The following is a 26,900-nucleotide window of genomic DNA, read 5'->3' as shown; positions in this document are numbered from 1 at the left end:
ATTGATGCCTTTGAGCTGTGGTGCTGGAGAAGAGTGTTGAGGATACCATGGACTGCTAGGTTAACAAGCAGCTTCATCCTGGAGAGGGTTAAACTAGACTGCTCCTTGGAGGCAAGGATTCTGGGGCTTTGTGTGACATACTTTGGACATGTTGTAAGGAAGGACAGGTCCTTGGAGAGGAACATCATGCTTGGTAGGGTGGAGGGACGGCACAGGAGGAGAAGACCCTCTATCAGGTGGATTGATTCAGTGACTGGGGTAATTGGGATGGGTATGTTGGAGACAGTGCGATTGGCACACGGTAGAGCAGGGTTTAGGGTTGTTGTATATAGCGTCTATTAAAGGGAGCTCTGGTGGCCTAGTGGCAAAACGTTGCACTGGGATCCCAAAGGCACATGGTTCGAGGCCACCAGCTGCTCCACAGAAGAAGGGTGGGCAGTCTCCTTCCCGTGTGGTTAACTGCCTCTGAAAACCCACTGGAGGGTCACCTTTGGGTCAGTTCCAACTCTGTAGTACACAAGAAAGGAAGAAAGTAAGAGCAATACAGGGGGAAAAGGAACAAGAAAACAAGAAGTAAAGAGGAAGGATAAACTTAGAAACAAGTATTCAATTCGGTGGACAAAATTATTTAGCAGTGCAGCAGAAATTTGGTACGTACTATTAGTTTTTTATCCTAAGTAGATTGACAAGAATATTCCGGAAGGAAAGACTCCTTTGTTTCATTAAGTTTGTAACTTTGAGTCTTAGTTTTTCTAGGTTGTATAGTTATCAGTAAGAATAATAGATTTAAAAATTCAGAAAAGATACCTGGCTTTGACCTCTTTACTTAAATTACTTGATATTCATAACAACATTTTTCTTCTTCAGACTTTGGTTTGATGAATTAATTGGCCTTTGGGTTTCCGTGCAAAATCTCCCACAGTGGGAGGGGGTGAGTATCTCTTTCATACTTTTTTTTTTTAATAGATAAATGACAGGTTGCTGCTAAATAACTTAAATCCCAAGGATAGGTTGTTAGTGTTGTTGTGACTGAATTTATTTTGTTAACTGTCTTCTAAGAGGGGTTGGCATTCATTTTGATTTTATTAGTATATAGGAGTATATATATTTATTACAAAATATAAGCTCTAAGTTCTTACTCCTTCCTTTGGTTTATACCAACGCAACATAGAGGGAATGTTTTCCATCTCCTTTTGTTTAACGTCTCTTTCTATGTTGTAGCTACTTAAAACTGTTTTTCCTTTTTGCTATTTCCCCTTTTTGGAAGTGTTTCTGTTACATTTTTTGGACTAGATAATACAGCTTAAAAATTTGAATTTAGGGGTTTTACAAACAAAGCTATAAAACCACATAGTCAATTTAGGTAATGCAAATGATTCCTGAAAAGGACTTGCTAGATAAAATGTGGACAGCCTATGGTGTTGATTTGTCTGTGTAGAAATTGTGTCATGGATATATGTTTTGTTGCGTTTATTTTCACCAAAAAAAAAAAAAAGGGGGGGGAAACAACAAAGCACCAACAGTGGTGAGGTACCTCAGAGCACTGAACAGCTAATGTAATTGTTTCATTTTTTTTCTCTTTTTGTTTCCTTCCAGCAACTAGTAAATCTCTTTGCTCGATTGGCTACAGATAACATAGGGTACATTGACTGGGATCCTTACGTACCAAAGGTAATGAGGATGGCAGCATTGATGCTCGTACGGAGAAATGTGCTTTATTACATGCTAATTTCAAATTCCACCCGAAGCACTTTTTTTTTTAAAACTAGTAATACAAGCCTACATAAGAAATAATTTAAAAATCAGTCCTTTTCCTAAAAGATAAATTACATCAAACAAGGCATGATAAATGTTTGACTTTTTTGTCTTTCGCCTCCGAGTGGGTAATCTGAAAAGTACTAGAAATATTTTTTACTGTTTGATGTAGTCTTTCATATATTTAATATATATGAATATACATCCTAATAATTTTGCATATTGTAGTTGATTACAATCCTAGGATATCTCCACCTTTCCAGATCCCATATGAATTTTTTTTTTTAAATTTTATTTCATTATTTTTTGTGTGTACTGTCAAATCAGATCTGACTGGTACAGGAGGAGATTGTTCCTCCTTCTCCAGCAGAGCATCTGGTGAATTCGAATCATGCACCTGAGATTGCAGTGCAACTTCTTGCCACTAGGCCACCAGAGCTCGCACCAATATGCATTTTTATAATGTAATTAAGCGAGTTGTTGCAAGGCCGGACCAGTCCTTGGAAGAGGGGACGTCATGCGTAGGAGGGTGGAGAGGGACAGAGCCAGAGAGGAAGACCATTTTTCAGGCAGCCTGTAAGCAACGTTACATGCTGTGTAAGAACCTGCTCTGTAGGCCACACTGCTGCAGGGGGAAGGAGAGCAACGATACAGTGTGAGAAAACGCTGCACCGAGATAGCTCTCACTTGAGTTGTTGTTAGGTGCTGTTGAGTCGCCTGCGACTCATAGTCGTTCTATGGAAAACAGCCCTAATCCCTGCTCTATCCTGTGCCAACCTCACTATCTCTGACACACCTACCCCCATTACCCCAGTCACTGGATCAATTCATCTGTTGTTGTTGTGTACCATCAAGTCTGAACCAACTCTCTGGCCTGTTTTCAGAGGTGGTTAATCACATGAGAGGAGATTGCCCATCCTTCTCCCACGGAGCCACTGGTGGCCTCGAACTGTGTGCCTTCAGGATTACAGTGCAGCTTCCTGTAATTATTCCTAATTATTTATGTTCTTCATTTGTTTTTTAAAGATATTTACGAGAATTCTGAGAAGCTTGAACCTCCCAGTGGGAAGCAGTCAAGTGTTAGTTCCAAGATTTTTAACAAATGCTTATGATATAGGACATGCGGTAATATGGATTACTGCCATGATGGTTTGTATCAGTTCATATTTATTTTATCTATACTTTGTGTGACAAAAAGTGTGCATTGTGACCTGGATTCATGTCCGTGACTTTGCGTCTGATTCCTATATTTTTCCTATAAATGGTGTTTATCTGACTCAGAATGTGTTAACTGTAGAAGTTTGTTTTTTGTGGGGCTTTTTGTTTGTTTGTTTTTCTCAAAGCACCTTACAAATGATCAGAATTTTAATTAAGAGTTTTGTGGCATTAAGGGCCTCTCAACGGTTGTCACGTACCAAAAGCCAGACTTAAGAATGAAAGTATTAAAAAAAAAAAAAAGAATGAAAGTATTTTCTGAGGTCAAGTTGATAATAACAGCAGTGAGAATAGAACTCGGGATTCTGTATGTGCTCAGGCATTCAATTAGCCGTTCCATGTTCATCGTCAGAAAAAGCTTTCTATTCAGCGTGAAGCTTATTAACAAAATAATGTTAGTAAATGTATGAAGAACTATTTTATTACCATTAGTGGAGGAAAGTGAAAGTATATCTGCATATCTTATTTTTCCATGTGACCTTCCTAATAAGAGTACGAAAATAACTTTCTACTGCTTTTTTTTTTTCTACTGCTTTTTTGAATTCTGCTTAGTTTATTGCTTTTGCATTTGTCTCTTCTGACATTATTCAGTGTTTCATATTGACATTTTTTTTTAAAGGAGAATGATTCTTAGACATTTAACTCTTAAATTTCATTATAAATAAAGGGAAACAAAATTTTAAAGCTGCTCTTATTTTTGTCATTTCATTATTGAATGGAAGGGGAAATCTCATTTCCTTTCTAATCTACAAGGTAAAAGATATTTGGATGTCTGCTGTGTTACATAAGCTGTGAGTTGGAACATGTTTTGTTGACAGCCACAGAATTAGTCATTAAGAAGTTGGTGGTTTGAAGTGTTTTGCTGTGATTTCTTACAGATTTTTTCCTTGGCTTCTTCATGTCATGAATGTGAAAATGAATATAATCATAGATTGTGATTATTACTGTTTGAGAGGTTTAAAAATGATGTTGGTATTTTGCAGCTTAACTGCGATGGTTTCTTTGACAGGTTTCCCTGTTCAGGTAGAGTTGTTAGATTAAGAATCATGGACAGGAGTTTCATTTCAGCAGGAGGACCTGCTCCTAATGGAACTTGACATTCTATCCTTGGTGTGTGCTCTTTCTTGAAATGAGATCATCATGAGACAACGTAGGCTCTTTCCAAGGCCAGGCTGTAGGCTTTCCCCCAGGACTCTTCATCCTGAAAAGCTAAAAGCAGGCTTTTTCTTCTCAGTGTTGCTCTTAGGTTATGTTTGTTGTCTGATCATTTTTGGGGTACTTACTGTATAAATCAAGTAGGTATCCATTGCATTTGTGTGAATTTCCTCTCCTTTTCATGCCATCAGAAATTCATTCAAGTGGTTATAGAAATATTTTGTATGCCCAATGTTAACACTCTTGGTTATTTTAAGATTATGCTCCAGTGACAGATTTTAGTGTTCAAGTATAATCTTTTCTGTTTTCTAATTGGGTTTAAGTATATGCCCTTAATTGCAGTTGTTTTTAAGAAACTTGATTTGCATAAACTCTTACATAGTTCATTTTCATAAGTTGGAACCAAATTAAAGAGTTCTCTCTCTCTCTGTGTATATGTGTGTGTGTGTGTGTGTGTGTATAAAATATGTTATATAAATTATATAGGCTTGGGCTTGACTCCATTTTTTACAGTAATGCTGAGTTCCCCTCCACCCCCTTTTGTTTTTTAATCTGGACAGGGTGGACCAAGTAAGCTTGTGCAGAAACATCTGGCTGGTTTGTTTAACAGCATCACATCTTTTTACCATCCTTCAAATAATGGGCGATGGCTGGTAAGTATGTTTTTTATTATAAAAATTCACAGTTGAATAAAGATGAAGGCTCTTAACAAATGAATTTTACTTAAGTGATTATATATAATTTAAGTGACTATGATTTTAGAGCATATAGAAATAAATATTAGAGTAGCAAGAAATCCACAAAAGCATAATTTCAATATTTTAGGGTAAACGTTTTTCTTTTTTAAAGTTACCAGGTTAAATAGCTCTTCACATACTTATTTGGTGCTGGAAACAATTTTAAAATTGAAATTGGAGACTTGATTTTATTTATTACTATCTGTAATTAGCTGATAAGAGAAGAATGTCTTGTACTGTTCAGGTCTTTGTTGTAAAATGAGAAAAATGGATCTTTGGAAAATCTTTCCATGGGAGGGATATCTGTGTGGGAAAGTCAAGCCTCTCTACCACTTTTTGCTTCTGTATCCTCAGAACAAGTTAATGAAACTGCTTCAGAGGCTGCCAAACAGTGTTGTTAGAAGATTGCATCGCGAGAGATACAAGAAACCTTCGTGGCTGACTCCTGTGCCTGATAGCCATAAGCTTACTGATCAAGATGTCACAGACTTTGTACAATGCATTATTCAGCCTGTGCTCTTGGCTATGTTCAGCAAAACTGGTAGTTTAGAAGCCGCTCAGGCGCTGCAGAATCTTGCACTCATGAGACCTGAACTGGTAATACCCCCTGTCCTTGAAAGGTAGGTGTACTGTCCGTACTTGGATGACTCCTCAGTCTCAGGCTGTTCTGCTTTTGGTTCTCATACCTGTTCTGATTCGTTCTCTTTTTCTCTGTGGCTACAATTTTTCGAGTGCTTATTACTGTTAGAGAAGAGGTGAGACAGTTTTATGATTGGTAACTTGGTAAATGTTTAAGAAAGAGAAAAGAACACAAACATTAAATAAGTATTTGCCTTATTACATTGCTCTAGTTGTCTGTAAACAGTTATAATAAAAAAAAGTGTTAAAGAATATTGAGTACATGACAATGATAACAAGCTTCTTTATTTCACAGAATAAGTGTTACCAAAAAAAAAGAATGATCCTTTGTGTTCTTATATGTAAACTTAGACTTCCTGTTTCCATGGTCTATATTTTATTGTATTAATCTTGTCTTGTGCATTGGAGCAATAGTGAAAATGATTGCATAAGCGCTGTAACATGTGCATACTACTGTTCTAAGAGAGCTACTTCACTCTTTTTAAATTTTTACTTTTTAAATTTAGATTTTAATGAAAGTTTATAGAGAACTTGGATTTCCATTCATTCATTGTTGCACATTTTTCTCTCTGCCCCCCACAACCCCCCAGCTCGCTTTTTTCTTTGTAAAAAAACAAGCCCCCTTTCATTGTTATACAGTCATTGTCACCCAGTTCATTTGACTCTGCAGCTCTTATTCTGGACTCTTGTCCTGTCAATAATACCTAATCACATATTCCTTTTATACCGTTCTCTGCCTTGTCTGCTTCAATGTGGTGTACATTTCTTTCTTTTTTTTTTTTTTATTTGTGGTGTACATTTCTTAACCCCTTTTCTTAGTTTCCTCCCAACCCCCATGTCTGTTCTGTAGCAGTGGCATTATGCAGTATTTGTCTTTTTGTGACTGAGATATTTCACTCAGCATAATGTCCTCTATGGTCACTCATTTTGTATAATATTTCATGAGTTCTTTGTTTTTCAGTGCTGCATAATATTCCATTGTGTGAATATACTGCCACTTTCCCAGTCATTTGTTAGTTGATGGGCACTTGTGTTGTTTCCAACTCTTTGCTGTTGTGAACAAAGCAGCAATAAACATAGATGTGCCTAGAGCTGCTTGGGTGGCAGTTCTGGTTTCTTTAGGGTATATTCCCAGTAGTGGAATTGCTGGGTCCAATGGTATCTCTATTTTCAACTTTTTGAGAAAGTGCCATACAGCCTTCCAGAGTGGTTACACCATTTTACACTCCCACCAACACTGAATAAGGGTTCGAGTTTCTCCATAACCTCACCAGCATTTATTGTTTCTTGCTCTGTTGAATTTTGCTGTTGTTACTGGAGTGAGATTATATCTCATACTTGTTTTGATTTGCATCTTTTTAGAGCTAGGGATTTTGAATATTTCTTCATGTGTTTGTTGGCCATCTGAATGTCTTTGTTGAGTGTCTGTTCATATCCTGTGCCCATTTTTCAATTGGGTTGTTTACCTTTATCTTGTGGCGCCTAAATATAAATTCTAGATCTCAGTCCCTTATCAGACATGTAATTACCATTTCCCAGTCTGTGACTTTCCTTTTTACCCTGTTGGAGAAGTTTTTGGATGTGCACAGGGATTTGATCCTTAGAAGGTCCCATTCATCTAGTGTAGGTACTTCACTCTTTTTTTTTATTTTATTATTTTTGTGTGAGTGTACCCTCAAATCAGATCTGACTGGTACAGGAGGAGATTGATTGTCCCTCCTTCCCCGGCAAAGCAAAGCATCTGGTGGATTCGAACCGTGTGCCTCTGGGATTGTAGTTGCAGCTCCTTGCCACTAGGCCACCAGAGCTCCCCTACTTCACTCTTTCTAATGTTCAAGAGCAGATTACTGAAATGTCATATCACATCTTGGGTCTTGCTAGCTTTCTCTAAGCCTTTTTTTCTCTTGGAATAAGTTTGTCAAAAGGTACAGAAATAATAGTAGTTTTTAGAACCTTAAGGGATCTGGTAATTTAAGTTCTTTGAAACTCAGATTTTGCCAAAGTCTTTAGTAGCAGATTTGAGAACACAGCCTTTAACAGCCTCTGTTGAGATATTCCAGCATTGTTCATATTTACTTGCAGAGGTGTACTCCATCTTAATAGTTTTCATTGTCTTCTTTCTTGGTCATCTGTAATTTGGGATTGTTTTTGCTGTCTGTCTTTGTCTCAATCATGGTAAGCTGCACCTCACATTCCCAGCCTCTCCAGCTTTGCTGTGCACATCGTGTGGGCACCAAAACTTCCAGCCCAAAGAGCTTAAACAGAAAGTGGTGTGGGGAAGGTAGTCAGGTCCCCATCTGCCTACAGGGCCACCCACCATCTCCAGAAGTAGGAGAAGTTATGACAGGGATCTGGCACTACAGCTATTTGTGTAGTTAAAAATTTGAAGTGTCGGGGAGCTCTGGTGGCCTAGTGGCAAGAAGCTGCAACTACAATCCCAGAGGTGCACGGTTCGAATCCACCAGATGCTCTGTCGGGGAAGGAGAGGCAATCTCCTCCTGTACCAGTCAGATCTGACTTGACGGTACACACACACAAAAATAATAAAATAAAATTTAAAAAAAAAAAAAGAAAAACTTAAAAAAAAATTTGACGTGTGGGAATGTAATAGTGAATTGTCCACATGCCCCTCTCCTTATTTTGATATTTTACTGCTAAATAATTTGAATAGTGAGATACAGTTTTAGTTCATATTTGTCTTTATTTTTATGTTGCTGCTGTTATGTGTCATTGAGTCAGAACTGACTCATAGCTGACCCTCCAGCACATTTTCAGAGGCTGCAAATGGCCGGGAGGAGAGTTCCACTCCCTCTCCCTGAGCAATTGGTGGATCGGAGCTACCTGCCTCTGGAATGATCGAGAGCACAACTCTGCCCTCCAGGCCGGGAGAGCTTCCTCCTCATTTTATAGACAAATGTAATGGCAGCATACTGAGCAGTGCATGCTTGCTCAAGGTCAGTCTTGGATTGACAAAATTGACAAGTCAGTGGTGTATTTTGAGATTTATTAATTTCTCATTTTGTGACGTTTAGAAATGGCAGGACAACTTTTTAAAGGGTTTTTTTTCTTTAGTTAAACAGCAGTCTTTTTAAAAGGAGAAAAAAAATAAGCTTTTGTTTTGTAACTCCCAAGGATGTTTTCTGTTTAAAAACTTGGCAGCTCAGCAGTACACAACAAGAACAAGGATAGTCTCTGTTCAAAAATTTGGCAGATTTTCACTCTTTATCTTTTTATTATTAATTTTAATGAACATTTACAGAGACTTTGGATTTCCATTCATTCATTGTTGCACTTTTCTCCCTGCACCCCCACACCCCGAGTTTGCTCTTCTCTTTGAAAAGTAAAAGAAAGATTCTTTTCATTGTTATACAATGGTTCCTCCCAAGTCCACTCCAGTATGCAGCCTTCATTCTGGACTCCTGTCATGACAATAATACTTGATCATATATCCCTTTTAAACAGTACTCTCCTTTATCTGTTTCAATGCAATGTACATAATGTATCCCATCTTTCTGTCTACCCCCCAACCCCGATGTCAGTCCCGTTTTACAACAGTGGTACCATGCAGTATTTGTCCTTTTGTGACTGAGATATTTCACTCAGCATAATGTCCTCCAGCCTCACCCATTTTGTATAGTATTTCATGAGTTCCTTGTTTTTCAGTGCAGCATGGTATTCCATTGTGTGAATATACCAGAGCTTCTCTATCCATTCATTTGTTGATGGGCACTTGGGTTGTTTCCAGCTCTTTGCTCTTGTGAACAAAGTTGCAATAAACATGAGTATGAACATATCTGCTTAGGTGGCAGTTATCTCTTTGGATTATATTCCCAGTAGTGGAATTGCTGGGTCAAATGGTATTTCTATTTGCAACTTTTTGAGAAAGTGCCATACAGCCTTCCATAGTGGTTACACCATTTTACACTCCCACCAACAGTGAATAAGGGTTCCACTTTCCCCGCAACCTCGCCAGCATTTGTTGTTTGTGGCTCTGTTGAATTTTGCTATCCTTACTGGGGTGAGATGCTATCTCATAGTTGTTTTCATTTGCATCTTTTTAGAGCTAGGGATATTGAACATTTCTTCATGTGTTGTTTGCCATCTGAATGTCATCTTTAATGAAGTGTCTGTTCATCTCCTATACCCATTTTTCCGTTGGGTTATTTACCTTTATCTTGTTGTGGAGTATTTTATAAATTCTAGGTATCAGGCCCTTGTCTGACATGTCATTACCAAATCTTTTTTCCCAGTCTGTGGCTTCAGTGTTTACCCTGTTGGAAAAGTTTTTGGATGTACATAGGGATTTGATTCTTAGAAGATCCCATTCATCTGTTTTATTCACTCTTTATTTTTTTATTACTATGCTTATCCTAGAGCTAAATCTTCCTCTACTCACTATCTAATGAAATTTCCCTTACTATTTACTTTCTTTGTATTTTAAAACAATCAACAGCAAAACCCAATTCAGACTCCTTGCTGAAGAGTTGGAACGACATATCCCTAATTCTCTAGCAGGCTTCCAGAGACTGAATCACAGGGAGGCTATTGCTCATTTCTGCAGAGCAGCTGGAGGCATTAAAATGTACACATAGTATTTCATGGTCTGCGTTTATCTCAGTTAGTGTACCATTAAAAAACAAATAATAAAGCATTTAGATATTTAGGGTTTTTTTTCCCCTTCATTTTTTTAAGGTTCCTATCTCCACCCTGCCTCTTAAGTGTTATAAAATCAAGAATATGAATCTTTATGAATCTTTAATTTGGGATCAAAGATTGAATTTGTGTTATGTTTTCCCCAGTTCACTTTACCAACATTGTTGAGTTGATTCTGAGTCCTGGCAAATCTTTATCATGAAGCAGCTGCTGGATTCACACCAGTGACCTTTACTTTTGCGATGGACTATAATATAGAACGCACTATTGACTAAAATCGTGACTTTTTATTTTTTCATTGTAATGGAAACTGATCATTAGATTAGATGCAATTCTTCTGAAATGTCAGGTCATACATGGATTTCATGTGAGTGTCCTGTGGAAGTAAGATGGCTGAAAGAATGCAAAATTGTAAGAGATCAGGGACTCAGCAGTCATGCTTACACTTTCCCTTTTGAATGTAACTCTGTTAATTTTTCAAAGCTAAAGTTTCCTTTTACCTGGATTCCAAACCTTTAAGCTCAGATGCTATTTTAAATTATAGTATATTTAATGTATTATGTATGTTTATGTGGGAAAAGAGCTTTTTTGGGTTTGTCTTATTGTTTTCAGTTTTAAGAAATGTCTGCTTTCAACTTGTAGAACTTACCCTGCACTAGAGACGTTAACAGAACCTCACCAGCTCACTGCGACTTTAAGTTGTGTGATTGGCGTCGCCCGCAGTTTGGTGTCAGGGGGCAGATGGTTTCCTGAAGGTCCAACACACATGCTACCTCTGTTGATGAGAGCATTGCCTGGGGTGGATCCAAATGACTTTAGCAAATGCATGGTGAGCATATTTATGGTTCGCTTATACTAGAGTTACGTGCCGCATTGTACACAGAGAACATAGACGGTATATGGCTTTTGCAAGCTACTTTGAACATTAGTTTCCTATGCACATTACTTAATGTAGGTAGTTTTATGTGAAAATACAGTACTCGTTAGCACCTGACTCGTTATTAAACCTTTTACTCTTTTGGGGGAAAATTCCTATAAATGACTTGCTTAGATTTTTGGATAGCTGATCTGTATAACATTCCTTTTATATGGAGTTATATAAAATTCATTACACATATATGTCAGAAGAGACTCTGAATATTGCACTGGAGCGCCGAGAAGCCAAAACAAAGAGAAGAAATCAAGAAGTTAAAGGGGCTGCTCGGGAAGAAAGGCAAAATATAATGAAATGTGCAAGAAGCTGGAGTCAATCAAAGGGGCTGAACTTGTTCAGCATTTTTTAAGCTGAAAGAACTAAAGAATAAATTCAAGCTATGAGTTGCAGTGCTTAAGTATCTATGGGTAGAATATTGAATGATTCAAGAAGCATTGAAAGCAGATAGAGGCAGTATACAGTCATTGTACCCCCAAAAAAATTGTCTGACAGAGAAGAATTTTGAGAAACAACATATGAGCAAGAAGCAATGGTAATGGAGGAAGTGCAGGCTGTTCTGAAGGTTATGGCAAAAAATAAAGCCCCAGGAATGGATTGACAACCAATTGACTTATTTCAGCAAATAGATGCTGGCCTGCATGTGCTCGTTGTGCCAAAAAATCTGGAGGACAACTGCTTGGTCAAGTGACTGGAAGAGACCTCTATTTATTCTCATTCCAAAAAAAGGTGACCCGACAGAATGTGGAAATTATTGAACAATATCACTAATATCACACACTAGCAAAATCCTTCTGAAGATTACCCAGAAAAGACTTGAACAGTACAGTGACAGTGAACGACCAGAACTACAAGCTGGGTTTAGAAGAGGTTTTGACACTAGGCACATTATGGCCAATGTCCGATGGATCTTGGCAGAAAGCCAGAGTACCAGAAAAATGTCTAGCTCTGTTTTGTTTAACTATGCAAAGGCATTTGACTGTGTGGATCACAATAAATTGTAGCTAACCTTGAGGAGAATGGGAATCTCAGAACATTTGATCATGCTTATAAGAAACCTATACTTGGACCAGGAAGCAGTCCTCAGAACAGAGCAAGGAAACACTGCATGGTTCAAAATCAGGAAAGGAGTGCATCAAGGACGCATCCTGTTCCTATACCTTTTCATTCTGTATACTAAACAGATCATTCGAGAAGCAGGGCTTTATGTAGGAGAGTGTGGCATCAGGATTGGAGGAACACTCATTTAACAACTTAGAATATGCAGATGACACAACTTTCCTTGCTGAAACTGAGGAGGACCTGAAGCACTTGCTGCTAAAAGTCAAGGACTGTAGTCTTCTATATGGATTGAAGCTCAACATAAGAAGATTCTCACCACTGGGCCAGTTGGCATTACCATATTAGATGGGGAAGAGATTGAGGTTGTTAACAATTACAGCTTGCTCAGATCCGCAGTCAACACAGTAGTCAGGAAATCAAAAGACAAATTGCATTGGGAAAATCTGCTGTGATGCACCTCTCCAGAATTCTGTAGAGCAGCGATGTCAGTCTGAATACAAAGGTGTGCCTAATCCAGGCCGTGGTCTTCTCAGTTAATATGCTTCAGAGAGTTGGACAGTAACTAAGGATAACAGAAGAATGGATGTCTTCAAGTTTGGTGCTGGAGAAGAGTCTTGAACATACCATGGACTGTCAAGAAAACAAATAGGTCTGTCTGAGAGAGGGTGAAACTGAAGTCTCTCCTCGGAGGCTAGGATTTTGAAGCTCCATTTTAGCTACTTTGGGCACGTGGCCTGGAGAGACTAGTTCTTGGAGAAGGACATCATGCTCAGAAGGGTAGATGGACAGCGCAGGAGAGGGAGACCCCAGATGAGATTAATTGATACGGTAACTGGAGCGGTGGGGGTTTGGTGTGTCAGAATTAGTGAAACTGGCTCAGGATAGGGAAGGAATCAGAGCTGCTGTACATAGAGTCGTTCCGCATTACAGGCCACTCAGTGGCACATAACAGTAATATACTATGACAGATTTGGAAGCAGGAGTGGCATTCAGTTCCTAAACAACAAGCCTCCAGAAACTTTGATAAGTGTTGATAGTTGCATAAAGGTTTCAGGCCTTTTGTTTATAGGGTCACTATGAGTTGTGCTCGACTCGAAGGCAGTCATCTTCATCTTCATTTCTCCTAAGGAGAGAGTTGTTAAAAGTTATGACTATGAGCCCTGGGACTTGCCGTCCCTGCACTGGTGGACGGGGTTTAATGGACCACCTCTTGAGTTAGAATTTGACTTTTTCTAGTTTCTGCAGTAGCATTTTCATTTACCCTTCGTCCACTGTATACTTTGAGATGAGAAGCAAAGTAACTTCTTCCTAAGATTGGAGAACACTATACTTTGATTCCTCAATTAGAAGGACTTAATTTGGAAGAAAAAAAATTAAGCTAATACACTTATAAAAATAAAGTTAGTCTAACTTAGTTGCCAAAGCAGCCTCTAGTTGATTGTGAGAAACATTAAGACGTTAATTCTAAGTGAAGGGCTTTTAAAATTATTGTGACAGGGATTCCTTCAAGATAGTTTAACAGGGAATACGTTATTGTTACATACTATGCACTTACTATTGCATGTTTAAATTATGTGATAAATGTTGCTAATTCTGTGCCTCTTCCCACAGATCACATTCCAGTTTATAGCAACATTTTCCACTCTGGTGCCTTTAGTAGATTGTTCATCGGTACTGCAGGAAAGAACTGACCTCACAGAAGTAAGGACGCTTTCCAGCTCTCAGAGGGTTTACGGAGTTCTCTCTCCTGTTAGGCAGACATAGTGACATTTGATTGTTAACCAGTTTTATATTGGTGCTGAGTTAGGAAAATCTTGCTCTGTGATTTGAATGGGCTAAACCTAGGACCAAGCCATCATTCATGTAATGGTTCATAGAGCACCTCTCTTGGGAAATGGGGTGAAAGGTAGGCCCTGTTTGTAAATGGCTGGCACTGGAGATGTCTTTCCGTTTTCTGACACGTGAATGGTCATGCAAAAGTGGTGGTGGTGGTGGTGGTGGTGGTGGTGGTGGTGGTGGTTTCTTTTTCTGTGTTCTTATGTTTAGACTAAATCTATACCTGGGATCAGTGTTTGGTGTATAGAGATGTTATTTTTCACTTTGTGGTATATAGGTTTTTAATGTTTTGTAGACCATGACTGATTTTTGTTAGTTGAAAGAAGAAAATCCAAGATTGGTTGTAATTTTTCTCTGCATTGGGATGTTACAGGTGGAGCGCGAGCTTTGCTCAGCCACCGCTGAGTTTGAGGACTTTGTCTTACAATTTATGGACAGGTGAGCAGCAGCACACACCTGCCCTTTATCTGACCTGCATAAACAGGATGGTCTGTCCAGTTGTCTCTCTGTGCACTATGTTGTATTTAACTATTACCCAAGGGCGATAACATATAAAGTTATGAAAGGACAGTTGATTGGTGGTCCATGTGCAACTTAAGTAGCGATCACGAAATATTTATAACCATGGAGACCTCTTTAATCATGATCAAAAAGTGCTCAGCTTTTTCCTTGATGCTAAGCATTATACTCTTTTTGGCTCTTTAGATGCTTTGGACTCATAGAAAGTAGCACGTTGGAGCAAACAAGAGAAGAGACAGAAACCGAGAAGATGACTCACTTGGAGAGTTTGGTTGAATTAGGTCTGTCTTCTACATTTAGTACAATCCTCACCCAATGTTCCAAAGAAATATTTATGGTAAGAGAGCATTGCTGCAATACAATTCAAATTCTGTACCTTCGTTTGGTATTTTAAAGTTCAACCTCAAGTTTAAAGTTTGTGTATCATCCCAGTTTATTCTTTCTCTGTCTATAAAAGTGTCAAGAGAGTGTACTTTAAACATTGACAGTGAAATACAGTTATTTGGGAGAAATTATTTATGCCATCACTCGATAAAAATGACTTCTAAAACACAGCCATCTGTAAACAGTGATGGAATAGACATACTTGACCTCATCAGTTGTTCTCTGAGCCTTTAGTCCATCTCGGCTGGTTCTTGGTTGTTCGAGCACTATGGTGTGGATTGTGCTACCAGAGTTCCTCTGCCGTGTGATTTTTAAGACCACACTTTATTTCCACTTTTGTTTCTTGTCCTCTTCATCTAAGGTAATCTTTGGCTATGTTTGTCATAGTTAAAAGCTAGTCTGTTTCTTTTTTTTTTATTATTATTATTTTTGTGTGCATGTACCGTCAAATCAGATTTGACTGGTACAGGAGGAAATTGCCCCTCCTTCCCCGGCAGAGCATCTGGTGGATTTGAACCGTGCGCCTCTGGGATTGTAGTTGCAGCTCCTTGCAGCTCCTTGCCACTAGGACACCAGAGCTCCCCGCTAGTCTGTTTCTTAAAGAGTTACTTAAATGTAAGGTTGTATGAATATGAACAGAAATATTTTGAGAAGTTATTTATCATCTTTGGCTTTATCCTCTTAGTTCTTGGCATTGTATTTCCATTCTTCAGGAAGTTATAATTGTATGGCACCTTAAAATTTCATTTTAGAAATAAATGGTAGACTTCATTGAATCTTTGTAGAGAATCTAGAGTGTGGTGGTTATGAACTCTCACCCCATATGGCTTTTAACTAGCAATTCAAACCCACCTAACTGCTCCTTGGGAGAATGTAGAAATTTCTGTAAAGATTGTGTGGTGGCTTGTACCATTGAGTCAGAGCCGACTCAACAGTTGACCCATCAGTGGGTTTTCTGAGGCTGTAGTTTGCATGGGAGGAGATTGCCCATCATTCTCCCATAGAACTGCTAGTGGATTCAGACCCTGTTCCTTTTGGTTGGCCACACAATTCCTTCGCTCTGGACTTTGACAACTGTGGAAATCAGTGGGGCAGTTCTCCTGTCTTCTGTGCAAGCTCACTGAGTTAGAATTGACTCGATGTTGACTTCTCCAGCTGTAAGTTTTGAGAGATTGGTTCGATAGCAAATACAGTCTTTTGCCACAATTGTTTTGCTCAAGTTAGAATCTTGTGTAGATTATTTTGAAACTTGAATCTAACAATATGCAAATTTTATAAGATTAGTAGGTAAGATAGCCTTTTCATTGCCATTTTTCTTCTTCTCAGGATATTTCATTTTCTAAAGAATGCTGATGACATATTTTCATTTCTTGTATGTCTTAACAGGTGGCCCTTCAGAAGGTTTTTAATTTTTCTATCTCACATATATTTGAAACAAGAGTGGCAGGTCGCATGGTGGCTGACATGTGCCGGGCTGCAGTCAAGGTGAGCTTGTGGTCTGGATTCACCAGTCAACCCAGCGATGGCACAGCCTTCAAGGCATTCACTGTCTCAGGGTGCTGAGTATGTGCCGTGTGGAAAGCTCCCTTCAGAAGCTGTTTATGGGCCTTCTTGCCACTCCACATACAACTGTACAGTGTTTTGGCATTCTTAGATACTTGTGCTTTTCAATAATTCCTTTTCTCTGCGCATGTGTTTCCAGTGCTCCCCGGAGGAATCTCTGAAGCTGTTTGTCCCTCACTGTTGCAGTGTTATAACTCAGTTGACAATGAGTAAGTCAGAAAGCTATTATCTTCCTTTGTAATCTTAGCTCTCTGGTGAAAAGAGATCCTTCAAGTTTTACAGTATTTCATTTTTTTTGTAGTTTGGAGTGAATAAATAAAATTTTCAAGTTGTTAGGTAGTATGAGTATTTTACTTTATTTAAATTAGTACTTGTAGATCTACAAAAACCACCCAGAGGTTGCCTTTTGAAAAATTTTGTAAGGTGTGAAGGGACGACAAAAGTCCTAGCTGGTGTGTTGATTTTAGGTAGTGAGTTTCTGCCTCTTCTAGCATGAGTTGAGCATCCTGAAGTCTTCCTAAAAGAGGCTTTCTTGCCTATTGGACTGTCAGGCCTGTTGCCATGGAGTTGAGGCCTCCTCGAGAGCGGCTCCTAGTGTCTCCGGGTAGAATTACGCTCCTCTTGTTTTTCATTGTCTGGTCGCCTGCGTAATCATTTTCTCTGATCCTGTTTTGTCCTTTTTAGATGATGATGTATTGAATGAAGAAGAACTAGATAAGGAGTTACTGTGGAATCTTCAACTTTTGTCTGAGGTATTATAAGCCTTTGGAATTTTGTTGAAAATTGTTCTTTAGACTGAATTATTCTTTCGACAAGCTGACTTTAAAACGTGAAAGTCTTAAAAAACGTTTTGGTGATTGTCATGACATGATTGCAGAAAGTCAAAATATCTCTTATCAAAAGTGTGTGATAATGGAGGTTTTTCATGTGCAACCATCTACTTGACTGAGTTTTTACTGATATTTCTAATATGTAGAATTCAGTTGATTTGCATATTAATGTTGTTGTTTATGGTTACATCAGGAACCAGAAAAAATTCACTTAAGTATCCTAAGACTCCTTTGAACATTTCAGTGACTGTTGGCACATAAGGACGTAAATTCAGAAAATATGTTTGGCTTTTTAAAATTATAAGTTATCAGAACATAGTTAAAATGAGTATACTAAAATGAACTGAAATGCTTTTACGAAGCACTTACTACTTTAGCGGTAAAACGTTCTAGACTGTTAATTGGTGATACTTGGTCATTTAACCATAATAGTGTCAATCTTTTTCTTCCTTTCTCAGATTACACGAGTGGACGGGAAGAAGTTGCTTCTGTATAGGGAGCAGCTTGTGAAGATCCTCCGGAGAACCCTACGTTTAACCTGTAAGCAGGGTTACACTCTGTCTTGTAACCTTCTGCACCATCTTCTTCGTTCTACGACACTCATCTATCCGACAGAGTACTGCAGCGTGCCAGGAGGCTTCGACAAACTGCCTTCGGAATATTTCCCTATCAAGGCAGGCATTTCCAGTTGTGCTGGATTCTTTAACTAAGGGGTTTGAAGCATAGCAGAGGTTTTTCACCTCTTCTGTCCTGCATATATAAACATTTGTTCTTTATTTTTAAATGTCCTTGTTAAAACTATTATTTGCAGGGTTGGTGGTTTTGGGGGTTTTTTTTTCTGTTTCTGTCTTTTTCGCAAAACAAGTGGGTAAGTGTTTATTAAGGCAACAAGACAGAGGCTAATAAAAAGTAGGCCGTGCAGAGGAGTTAAAGTGAAAAAGAAAGAAGAGGGTAAGGGAGTAAGAGACCCTTGGAAATACAGGCGAGAGCCCTAACCTGAGATCAGGCAGCCAGCAGAGAAGGAGAGAAAGAGACCAGAGCTGTCATTTGAATGAATTCTTTCCCTTTTGCATGAGAAATAACTCGGCATGTCATTTAACTGCCACAGTTATGTATAATGAAATTCTCATTATTTATAAGTTTTGAATTGGCGAACCGGCCCACTTGCTAAAATTTAGTCATAAGCCCCAAGTAATACTCTGTGGTCCTTTCACCGTCATTATTGAGTGTGTGAGTTTGGAGAAGGAGATGCAGATCTGTTTGTGTTATTGTTAAGTTAGGTTGATGTGGTGACTGCAACAATGGGCTCTTTTGGGTCAGGACATGTGAGGATGGCACAGGAATAGAACAGGGTTCAGGTCCTTTGTTCATAGGGTTGGTGTGAGTCAACGACACCTAACAACAACAACAACAACAGATAAACTTCCTGACACTCTGGGGGACTCAACGTTAGATTTGCTTTAGACTCTTTAAGAGTAATGATGGAAGAATATATATTACTTTCTTACCTGCTTTGATTTGAATACCATCTGCTTTCAGGTTGTTTGTGTGTGTGATTTTTGTTTCTCACCAGTGATAGTTGCCTTTCTCGCTAGGACTGGGGTAAGCCCGGGGACCTGTGGAACCTGGGGATCCAGTGGCATGTCCCTTCTTCGGAAGAAGTGGCCTTCGCCTTCGATCTGCTCGACTCCTTTCTTCAGCCTGAGCTGGTCAAACTTGAGCACTGTGGGAGCGGAGAGCTGGAAATGTCTAGGTTGGTGCTCTGTGGTTGATGGGACTCAATTGCAGGCTAACACTTGCTGTCTTCTTCCTCATTTGGTGACATTTCTTACATGTTGCTTTTGAAGCTGCATTTTGAACACCTGCCAAAAATGTGGAAAGCTAGTTAGTGTAATGGCATTTTTATAGCATAGAAAATCTGAGTTCTTTTCTGGTTTGTTTTCGGTACCTTCTACTCACCAATTTCACATTGGAAAATATATGACTATATATGACTATACCAGTGCTCTTTGAAAATGCCTCTTTTCCTAGTCCATTGGAGTTTAGTAATTCATAATAGTATATGGTTTAGAGGAACATCTAACTACAGCTGTCTAATTGTTTTAAACCCGTGTAACTACCCTGTTAAATCTTAACAAGAGGATAATGCCTCATCTCCTGCCAAGTGGATGATGATTCAGACTTTAAACCTTTGGGTTAGCGGTCCAACACGTAACCCACTGTATTGCCAGGGCTCCTTAGAGAAATAGCCCCATGACACTCCTTCTGCCCAGCCCTTTTCTATAAGGATTCAACAAGAAGATGGTTTGAGACTGTTAGGTTTTCATAGTTTAAAAACTTGAGAGTTCTTGAAATAATAGAAGAAAATGGCTATGCGTTTATTTCGGGATCTAAGACCTTTTGGGGAGCTCACTATTACTAGTGAGTAGAATCTGTAGGTAGTTTTATTGCTAACTCAGAGGAGAAATATTCTAGCTGGGTGACAATGAGAGAGGAAGAATTTTATCAACACAGTCAGTAGGAATGGGCTTGAAGAAATTAGTCTGATCCACCAGATGCTCTGCTGCAGGAGGGGGCATTCTCCTCCTGTACCAGTCAGATTTGATTTGATAGTACATGTAAAAATAATACAATAAAAAAAAAGTGAAGAAGGCTTGAAGCGATTATTGGTGATCAAGTCTTCAGTATGCACTGCATCTCAACAACAAAAAAATTTAAAAAGATAAATTATAGTCTGATACAAAAGGCAATGAATTTAGAAGTATGATTTATTAATTATTCAGAGTTGTTTCATATAAACAAGTCTAGTATTGTTAATATAAAAGCCTTGGTAACAATTGATTAAGCGTTTGGCTCTGAACTGAAAGGTTGGCAGTTTGAATCCATCAGCTGCTCTGTAGAAGAAACATGGATGGCAGTTTGGGTCATAAAGACTTCCAGCATTATGGAGTCCTTTACTCTGTCCTTTAGTTTTGTGATAAATGGGAGTTAATACTGGGGTGGGGAATTTAGTTTCAATTTTTCATTATTGCCTATAAGTATCTATTTAATCCTCTTGTAGTAGTAAATTAAAGGGAGCTCTGGCGGCCTAGTGGTAAGGAGTGACTTGGCCAGCTAAAAGGCACAGGGCTCAAATCCACCAGCTTCACAGAGGAAGGAAGGGAGGCTGTCTCCTCCCATGTAGTTTATTGCTTCTGAAACCCATTGGAGGGTCAGCTATGAGCTCGTTCTGACTTGACTACATACCAGCAACAACAACAACATTAAGTAAAGGGACTCTTCGTGGTGTAGTGTATAACGTGTTCAATTCTACCCGTTGCTCTGAAGGAGAAAGATGGAGTCTTTTCTCCCATAAAGATTGACAGCCTCAGAAACTTGATGGAGGGTTGCTGAGTCAGGATGACATAGAGTGTTACATGTTGGACTCTTCCTAAAGGGTAGTGGTTTGAATCCACCATGGATTTCCTCCTGTAAGGGTTTATAGATTTGGGGACTTCATCAGGGTCACCTTAAGACATGAGTCACCATGAGATATTAAGTAGATAAACTGAAAGACATTTTTAAAAAGAATGCTCTGGTGGGCTAGTGGTAAGAAGCTGCGCTGCAGTCCTGAAAGCACACGGTTCGAATCCACCAGCTGCTCCACAGGAGAAGGATGAGTAGTCATCTCCCGTGCAGTTAACTGCCGCTGAATACCCACCGGAGCGTCAGCTGTGGGTCGCTTCCAACTCTATGGTACAGAACCACAAAAGACGTTTGCCATTTCATTTCCTTACGTGGTATATACTCAACTGATTATGTGCACAACTGAGGGTAAAAAAAAAAAAAGTACTTCTTTACCCTCAATTCTAGATTTGCTTAATATTATTAGGAATTTTCTAAAATACGGAAATGTATTTCATCCTTTCTAGAGATGATGTTCTGCAGAGTCTGACTATAGTGCACAACTGTTTAATTGGTTCCGGAAACCTCCTACCTCCACTGAAAGGAGAGCCAGTTACTCACTTGTAAGTAGAAATAACTGGTTTACAATTTTTTTTTCCCCCATTGGACATGTAGTTTTAAATCTTAGTTATTTAACTAGTCACTGCTTTCCTTGCTTGTTTTCTGGTGCTTTGTTTCCTGTTTATGTTTTTGTTTGCTTTTTAATTAATCACTTTAACCTTTTTATTTGTCATTAGTAGGCCAAAAATACCTGAGGCAAAATTTAGGTCTATGAACTTTTTAAAGGCTTTCTTCATATTTTCATGTGATACAAGGATAGAATGACTTAAATAGTAAACAATTTTAAAATATCAGCTCAAAAGCATTAAGTCTCTTTGCTAAATTTAGAAGAATACTTAATAGTTTTGTCTGTAATTAGGGTTAAGGATTTTATAATAAAGATGAAAACAGATTTTCAAAAAAAGGTTTATTCTAATGTTACCTTGATTTTGAACTACAGATTTATTACTTTTTGAGGGTATTTGAATTAATAAATAAATATAATTAATTTTTACTGTTAATGTGTATATGGAATAGTTGAATTTAATAGAAATCGACATGTCACTTTAGCTCATTTAAAAGTAGGTGCTGGTTTTAAATATACCGTCTTTGACAGTTTGCTATTAATACAGACATTTGGGCAACTTAATAAAACTCATATAAAAATGTGTAAGCACTCACCTTCCAAAGTCCCCTCAAAAAAGACAAAAGAATTACTTTTTAAAAAAGAAAAAAATAGTAATTTACTTGCTGACTTTGTAATAGAAATCTTTTTAAAAGCCTGAAGAATTGTTTCGAAAATGTGGCTTGCTTGTCATTCCCATATTTCCCATCACTGTTTGAAGTTGTCCTTGTCTGGAATTTTTATTTAGTTTATTCTGAAAACTCTTCATAGGTATCGATTGTTATTCTTAATACCAGGGAAAGTAGGACATTGTAGGTAAGAAGAGTGTGTAAAGTTGGCCTAGGAATTTCCTAAGTTCTTTATGAATAAATTTTACTTTTCATCACTTTATAGTTTGTTAAGGGAACAATTTGGCTAAATCTTTTGGTGTCAAGAGTGGCTGAAAAACAAAAAAAATGACTGATTAAATATTAGAGACACATGTCTAGTTTTCTGAGGGTCTTAACAGTGTGTAATGAATTCGGTAAGAACTTTTACCTGGAATGCTAACACACCTAATTCATAGGTTCCATACTTCAGTAAGTTGAGTTCTGCTTAAAGGTGTTGACAGAATTATAATCATTTAATCGAAGGGTAAATTTATCTAGGAGCAAAAGGGTATATTTCCCATGAATGTCAGCTAGAACGAATGATCTTTACTCTCTGCTACTTAAAAGTCAGCTAAGAAGACTTAAGGGTTTCCTTTGCACGTTTTATTAACTTGCAGCCACATTTATATCCTAAGTATTTTGATAGTAAACTAAAACTGTCTTTATCCTTTGAAATAAATGTATACCAGGCCTGAAAGTTTCTCCCAGTTTACTCAGTTAGGTTTTTGTGTAACAAGATGCACTTTCAGTAAGAAGAATTTCCTTTTATGAGAATTTGATGAATGACTTGGGAATATAAATAGTTTATAATATTATTCATTATAAGCTGTGAAATGATCCTGATATTCTTTATAAACTTTTCCCACAACAGTTGAAGGTGAAAGATAATTTGTAATTTAAAAAATAAATAAAATTGTGCTTTGGATAGAATTTAGCAGTGAGACACAATGGTATAGAATAAAACCTATTTTTAATATGTAGAGTCTATAATAACTATATATTTTAATATATTTGAACATAGATATATGCTGATACATTTGCTAAATACTAAGTTGAAATAAACCCCTGAAATATGAAGAAAACTAGAATTATTTTAATACTGAGCATATGCATTTCTAGAGCTCTTCCTAGTTACCTACAGAGGTGTAAGGTAATAGTTCTATCAAGTCAGGGTATGGAAGCAGTTCTTAGATGTTGAATTATCGATAGGGAGAGTTTTTATATTTTTATTTTAAAAAAACCTTTCAATGACTTTTAAATAGATAACAGAATCCTTACCTTGGAAACAATTTCTGTGTGATATCACCCTCTGACATTTTATTTAATTTTGGGAAGGTACTACATGTTCACTTTTCTTAGCTGATAATAAATTTACTCTTAATAAAGTACTAAAATAAAATGAAGCATTTTGTTTATGAAATATATATTCTCATGTAAAGAAATAATTATTACTGTTTTGTAAATCTAATTTTATCTGAAGGAAGTAATAAAATATTTCCAGATTGTGGATGGGAACTTGTCCACTTGTTTTGGGAATGATCTGGAATAGTATCTATATCTGTACTTCTTAAACTGCTGACTGACGCAAAAAGAGAATCTGTAGCTTGGTTCACAGATATTATCACCAGATCAATTTAAAATATGGGGGAAAAAACACTTTGCTTTGGGCATTAGGTGCTCATAGGAATGGGAAGTAAAATGGAGTCGGTGGAAGGCCTACAAATCTACTTCTAAAATCCCTATGGAGCGCAGTGTACGTGGGACACTCTTTGGTCACAGTGTGTTGAAATCAACTTTATGACAACTAGTTGGGCTTCTGTCTTAGTAACTGGTTTGAAAGGAAAGGATGCATGTTTTAGTGGAATGCCTGAGAAGTATGGGGAAGTCTCTCTCGGTAATGAAACTCCAGCTTTGGTATTACTGGGGGAACATTCTACATTTTCTCAAATATCTTGACTAGTTTCAAAGTCCATACTAATTTAAGCTTATCTTTTAAGATAAAGAATGTATAGTGTATTTAAACAGGCAAAAATATTTTCTCTGTTAGAATTGTTGTTACTAGATTACACATCTACTTTGCTGTTGAGGTCTTACTAGTTAGTGTTTGTTTCCTGGGAATACTCTGTGATGAGAAAGTAGAAGCTATTAACTTTTTAGTTTTTCTGTAGGAAAATCTAACTTGATTTCTAGTAGAGCATGTTAGGTTTTAAGATTTAATTGTTATAGAAGTGATGACTAAGTGTGAAAACTTATTTACTGTGCAGTGTGATTAGAGAATGACCCAAAGTGAAAAGCTCCGGAGGCTTTCTGTCCTAAAATAAAAAGACAGTCATATACTGAATTGTATTTGCATTGTGGTATTTGGCCTTTAAGACTTATAGAGTGTTACTAATGTGGATATATTGTATTTCCTGGAGATGTTACTGTTCTGAAGGAAATGTAAAATAAGGTCCTGAGGTTAATGAAAAGTAAATATTGAAAGTTTAGTAAAAATACAAACAGTTCCAATTTTAAAAATTTTTTACAAATGCCATCCATGGGTTACTGAATTAGAGTTAAAATAGTGAGAACCTTTCTTTGTTAATGGTGGTAGAGAAACATTGATGATACAGTTTATTTTCAGTTCTGCCTTTGTAGATGTGGAAGTAAGATTATGTTTTTCTAGGGTCACACAGGAATTTTAGACACTTGCCTTTAATTCTGAAGTCACTGTTAATTTCTCCTTTTGCACTCCACTCAGTATAATAATATTTTAGGTTTAACCAGCTATTATTACAGGCTGTAAAAAGTAAAATCTTTAAAAAAACAAACTGGGTTACTCAGAGTAGAGGAGTCATTGTTTTTCATCTCAAATATTTCCACTTTGCTTTGTGTCCCCTTTCCTCCGAAAGATCTAGTAAATCATTCTTGGTGAAACCATTAGAATCTCAGCTTTTATTAACTTTTCACAAAAAAAAAGTCCATCCTTAGGGCCTGAGAAAGGGACCATAGGTTGATGTGTGAGAGGATGTGTTGCTGTGCGATGAGGGGCGGGGCTAGCTAACCTCTCTTGGCACCTCCAGGAAACTTCCCAGCTCTGCTGGGGGAGCTGCTCACAGGAAAGGAAACAGTTCCTACTCCACGGTGAGTAACCCTGTTTTCTCCTTATTTCACCTTCAACTGTTTCATTGATGTTTAAAAGCTATGTGTCAGACTTAGAAATAGTTCCTGTGGTTATTTTTAAATGTAGCAGCATGTGAGGTTTCTCTCCACTTAACACCCCTTGGCTCCTGTGATAGAGGAAGAGCCAGCTGTTCACATTTATAGCTGTTACTGATGCCCAGTGTTGAATCGGATGACCTAAAGCAGAAAATAGCCCAGGTGTGTCTTGAGAAAGGTTTATAACCCTGGAGGCTGAAAAGAATGTTTTTTTTAAAACCAACCAAAATTGAAAACTCACTAGTGACTTTGGATTTATGATTCCCCCTCTTTTATTAATTTATTAGGAAGAGAATCATTGTAAATGGTAGAATGTTCTTTCCGTATAAACTTTATATATGGTCTGAAGCTGTTTCATGACAATTTACCTACTTTGATTTGCATATTTTAATTTGTGGTACCAATTTTGGTTTTACTGTTAGATGTTTTTCTCTTTTCCACTGTCCTTTCTTACCAGCGATCCTTCACTGTTGTTGACCTAATTAAGTCTAAAGAAGATTGCCATCTAGTGGTATTAAGTAACATTCTTGCAAAAGGTGAAGGGTTTTCCCCCCACATTTTAAATAGCACAGTTGGAGTCCCAGGTGTTGCAAAGGTGAAGTTCTCTGCTCTTAGCCAAAAGTTTGGTCTTTTGACCCCATACAGAAGCATCTCAGAGGGTCAGCTTGGTGATCTGTTCCTGGAAAACATTAAAGAGCTTTGGATGGGTGAGGTCTCTTATTAGTACTCCAGTACTAGAGAGAGAGCTACATTGGCCTAGTGGACAGAAAGTTATGCTACCAAGCCGAAGGTGGGTGATTTTCATCTGCGGCCCTCAGCCAGGTTCAGACTGTTTTCCTGTCAAACATTCTTCTAGGTGGTCTAGCACTGGTCTGTGCATTGCTGTACAGAGGTAACTTGTGGTTGCTGTGATACTGGCCACTGTGACACTGATGTGCCAAACGTGGTAATGGTCACCCATGGTGGACAGTGTTTGCTGGAGCTTCCCGACTAAAACAAGCCTGGAAGCAGGAGCGGCATCCACTTCCGACATGGCTTGCTTCCGGAAACCCTATGAACAGTGCTCAGGCCTTTTGTTCATAGGGTCGCTATGAGTCATCTATGACTCAGTGGCACCAAACAACAACAACTTCAACAACTCCACTATGACCAACCGTTACAAATTAGGGTGGCCTGCTGCTTTCCAGGAACTTGGAAACTAACTGATTATTCTCTTGATAGTATTCTTTATAATATATTGTACTGAAACCATTTTCCAGAGTTGTATTTCGTTCCTGGAATCAAATGATCATATTTGTAGATGTAGAACAGACTAGCCAGTGAGTGGAGGGCATCTCGTGGGGGCAAAGGATGGTATTTTATTTAAATGATAACCAACAGCTATTGTTGCTTACAGCAAAAGAACAGATAGATAAAGACTTGTTAGTACCTTAAGCCAGTTCAACTAAGACTCTGTATGTAACTAGTAAAGATCATTTTTCCATATCACCGTGCATCCTGGGCAGCAGACACCTAGAGAGTAGCCTAAGACATAGAGTCAGAAAGTCCCACTTGATTGACACAGCATTCCTTTGGAGAATAGTTTTTCTAAATAAGGGAAGTATTATTTATTTGTACTTGTGAAAGATTTAGTGTGAAAAATGGAATTTCAGTCATTTAATTCAT

The 26,900-nt window shown here is 38.0% G+C and overlaps 1 protein-coding gene across 1 annotated transcript in view; it reads left to right on the top strand.

Moving 5' to 3' along the window:
- PSME4 (proteasome (prosome, macropain) activator subunit 4) overlaps positions 1 to 26,900 on the top strand; it is a 107,994-nt gene that overhangs the window by 42,504 nt on the left and 38,590 nt on the right. The window contains exons 6-20 of the mRNA XM_006880921.1: positions 868 to 931; positions 1,597 to 1,671; positions 2,782 to 2,904; positions 4,686 to 4,778; positions 5,217 to 5,482; positions 10,797 to 10,983; positions 13,759 to 13,848; positions 14,357 to 14,421; positions 14,689 to 14,839; positions 16,273 to 16,371; positions 16,589 to 16,658; positions 17,134 to 17,201; positions 17,738 to 17,953; positions 18,875 to 19,032; positions 21,191 to 21,286. Of these exons, the coding sequence (XP_006880983.1) occupies positions 868 to 931; positions 1,597 to 1,671; positions 2,782 to 2,904; positions 4,686 to 4,778; positions 5,217 to 5,482; positions 10,797 to 10,983; positions 13,759 to 13,848; positions 14,357 to 14,421; positions 14,689 to 14,839; positions 16,273 to 16,371; positions 16,589 to 16,658; positions 17,134 to 17,201; positions 17,738 to 17,953; positions 18,875 to 19,032; positions 21,191 to 21,286 (1,821 nt within the window). The remainder of the gene's footprint in view (positions 1 to 867; positions 932 to 1,596; positions 1,672 to 2,781; positions 2,905 to 4,685; positions 4,779 to 5,216; positions 5,483 to 10,796; positions 10,984 to 13,758; positions 13,849 to 14,356; positions 14,422 to 14,688; positions 14,840 to 16,272; positions 16,372 to 16,588; positions 16,659 to 17,133; positions 17,202 to 17,737; positions 17,954 to 18,874; positions 19,033 to 21,190; positions 21,287 to 26,900) is intronic.

This window comes from Elephantulus edwardii, unplaced genomic scaffold, assembly GCF_000299155.1.
Source record: "Elephantulus edwardii isolate Elephantulus edwardi_28Jun2011 unplaced genomic scaffold, EleEdw1.0 scaffold00011, whole genome shotgun sequence".
Classification (NCBI taxonomy): Eukaryota; Metazoa; Chordata; class Mammalia; order Macroscelidea; family Macroscelididae; genus Elephantulus; species Elephantulus edwardii.
The sequence above is the reverse complement of the archived record's forward strand: the minus strand, read 5'-3'. Positions and strand labels throughout refer to the sequence as shown.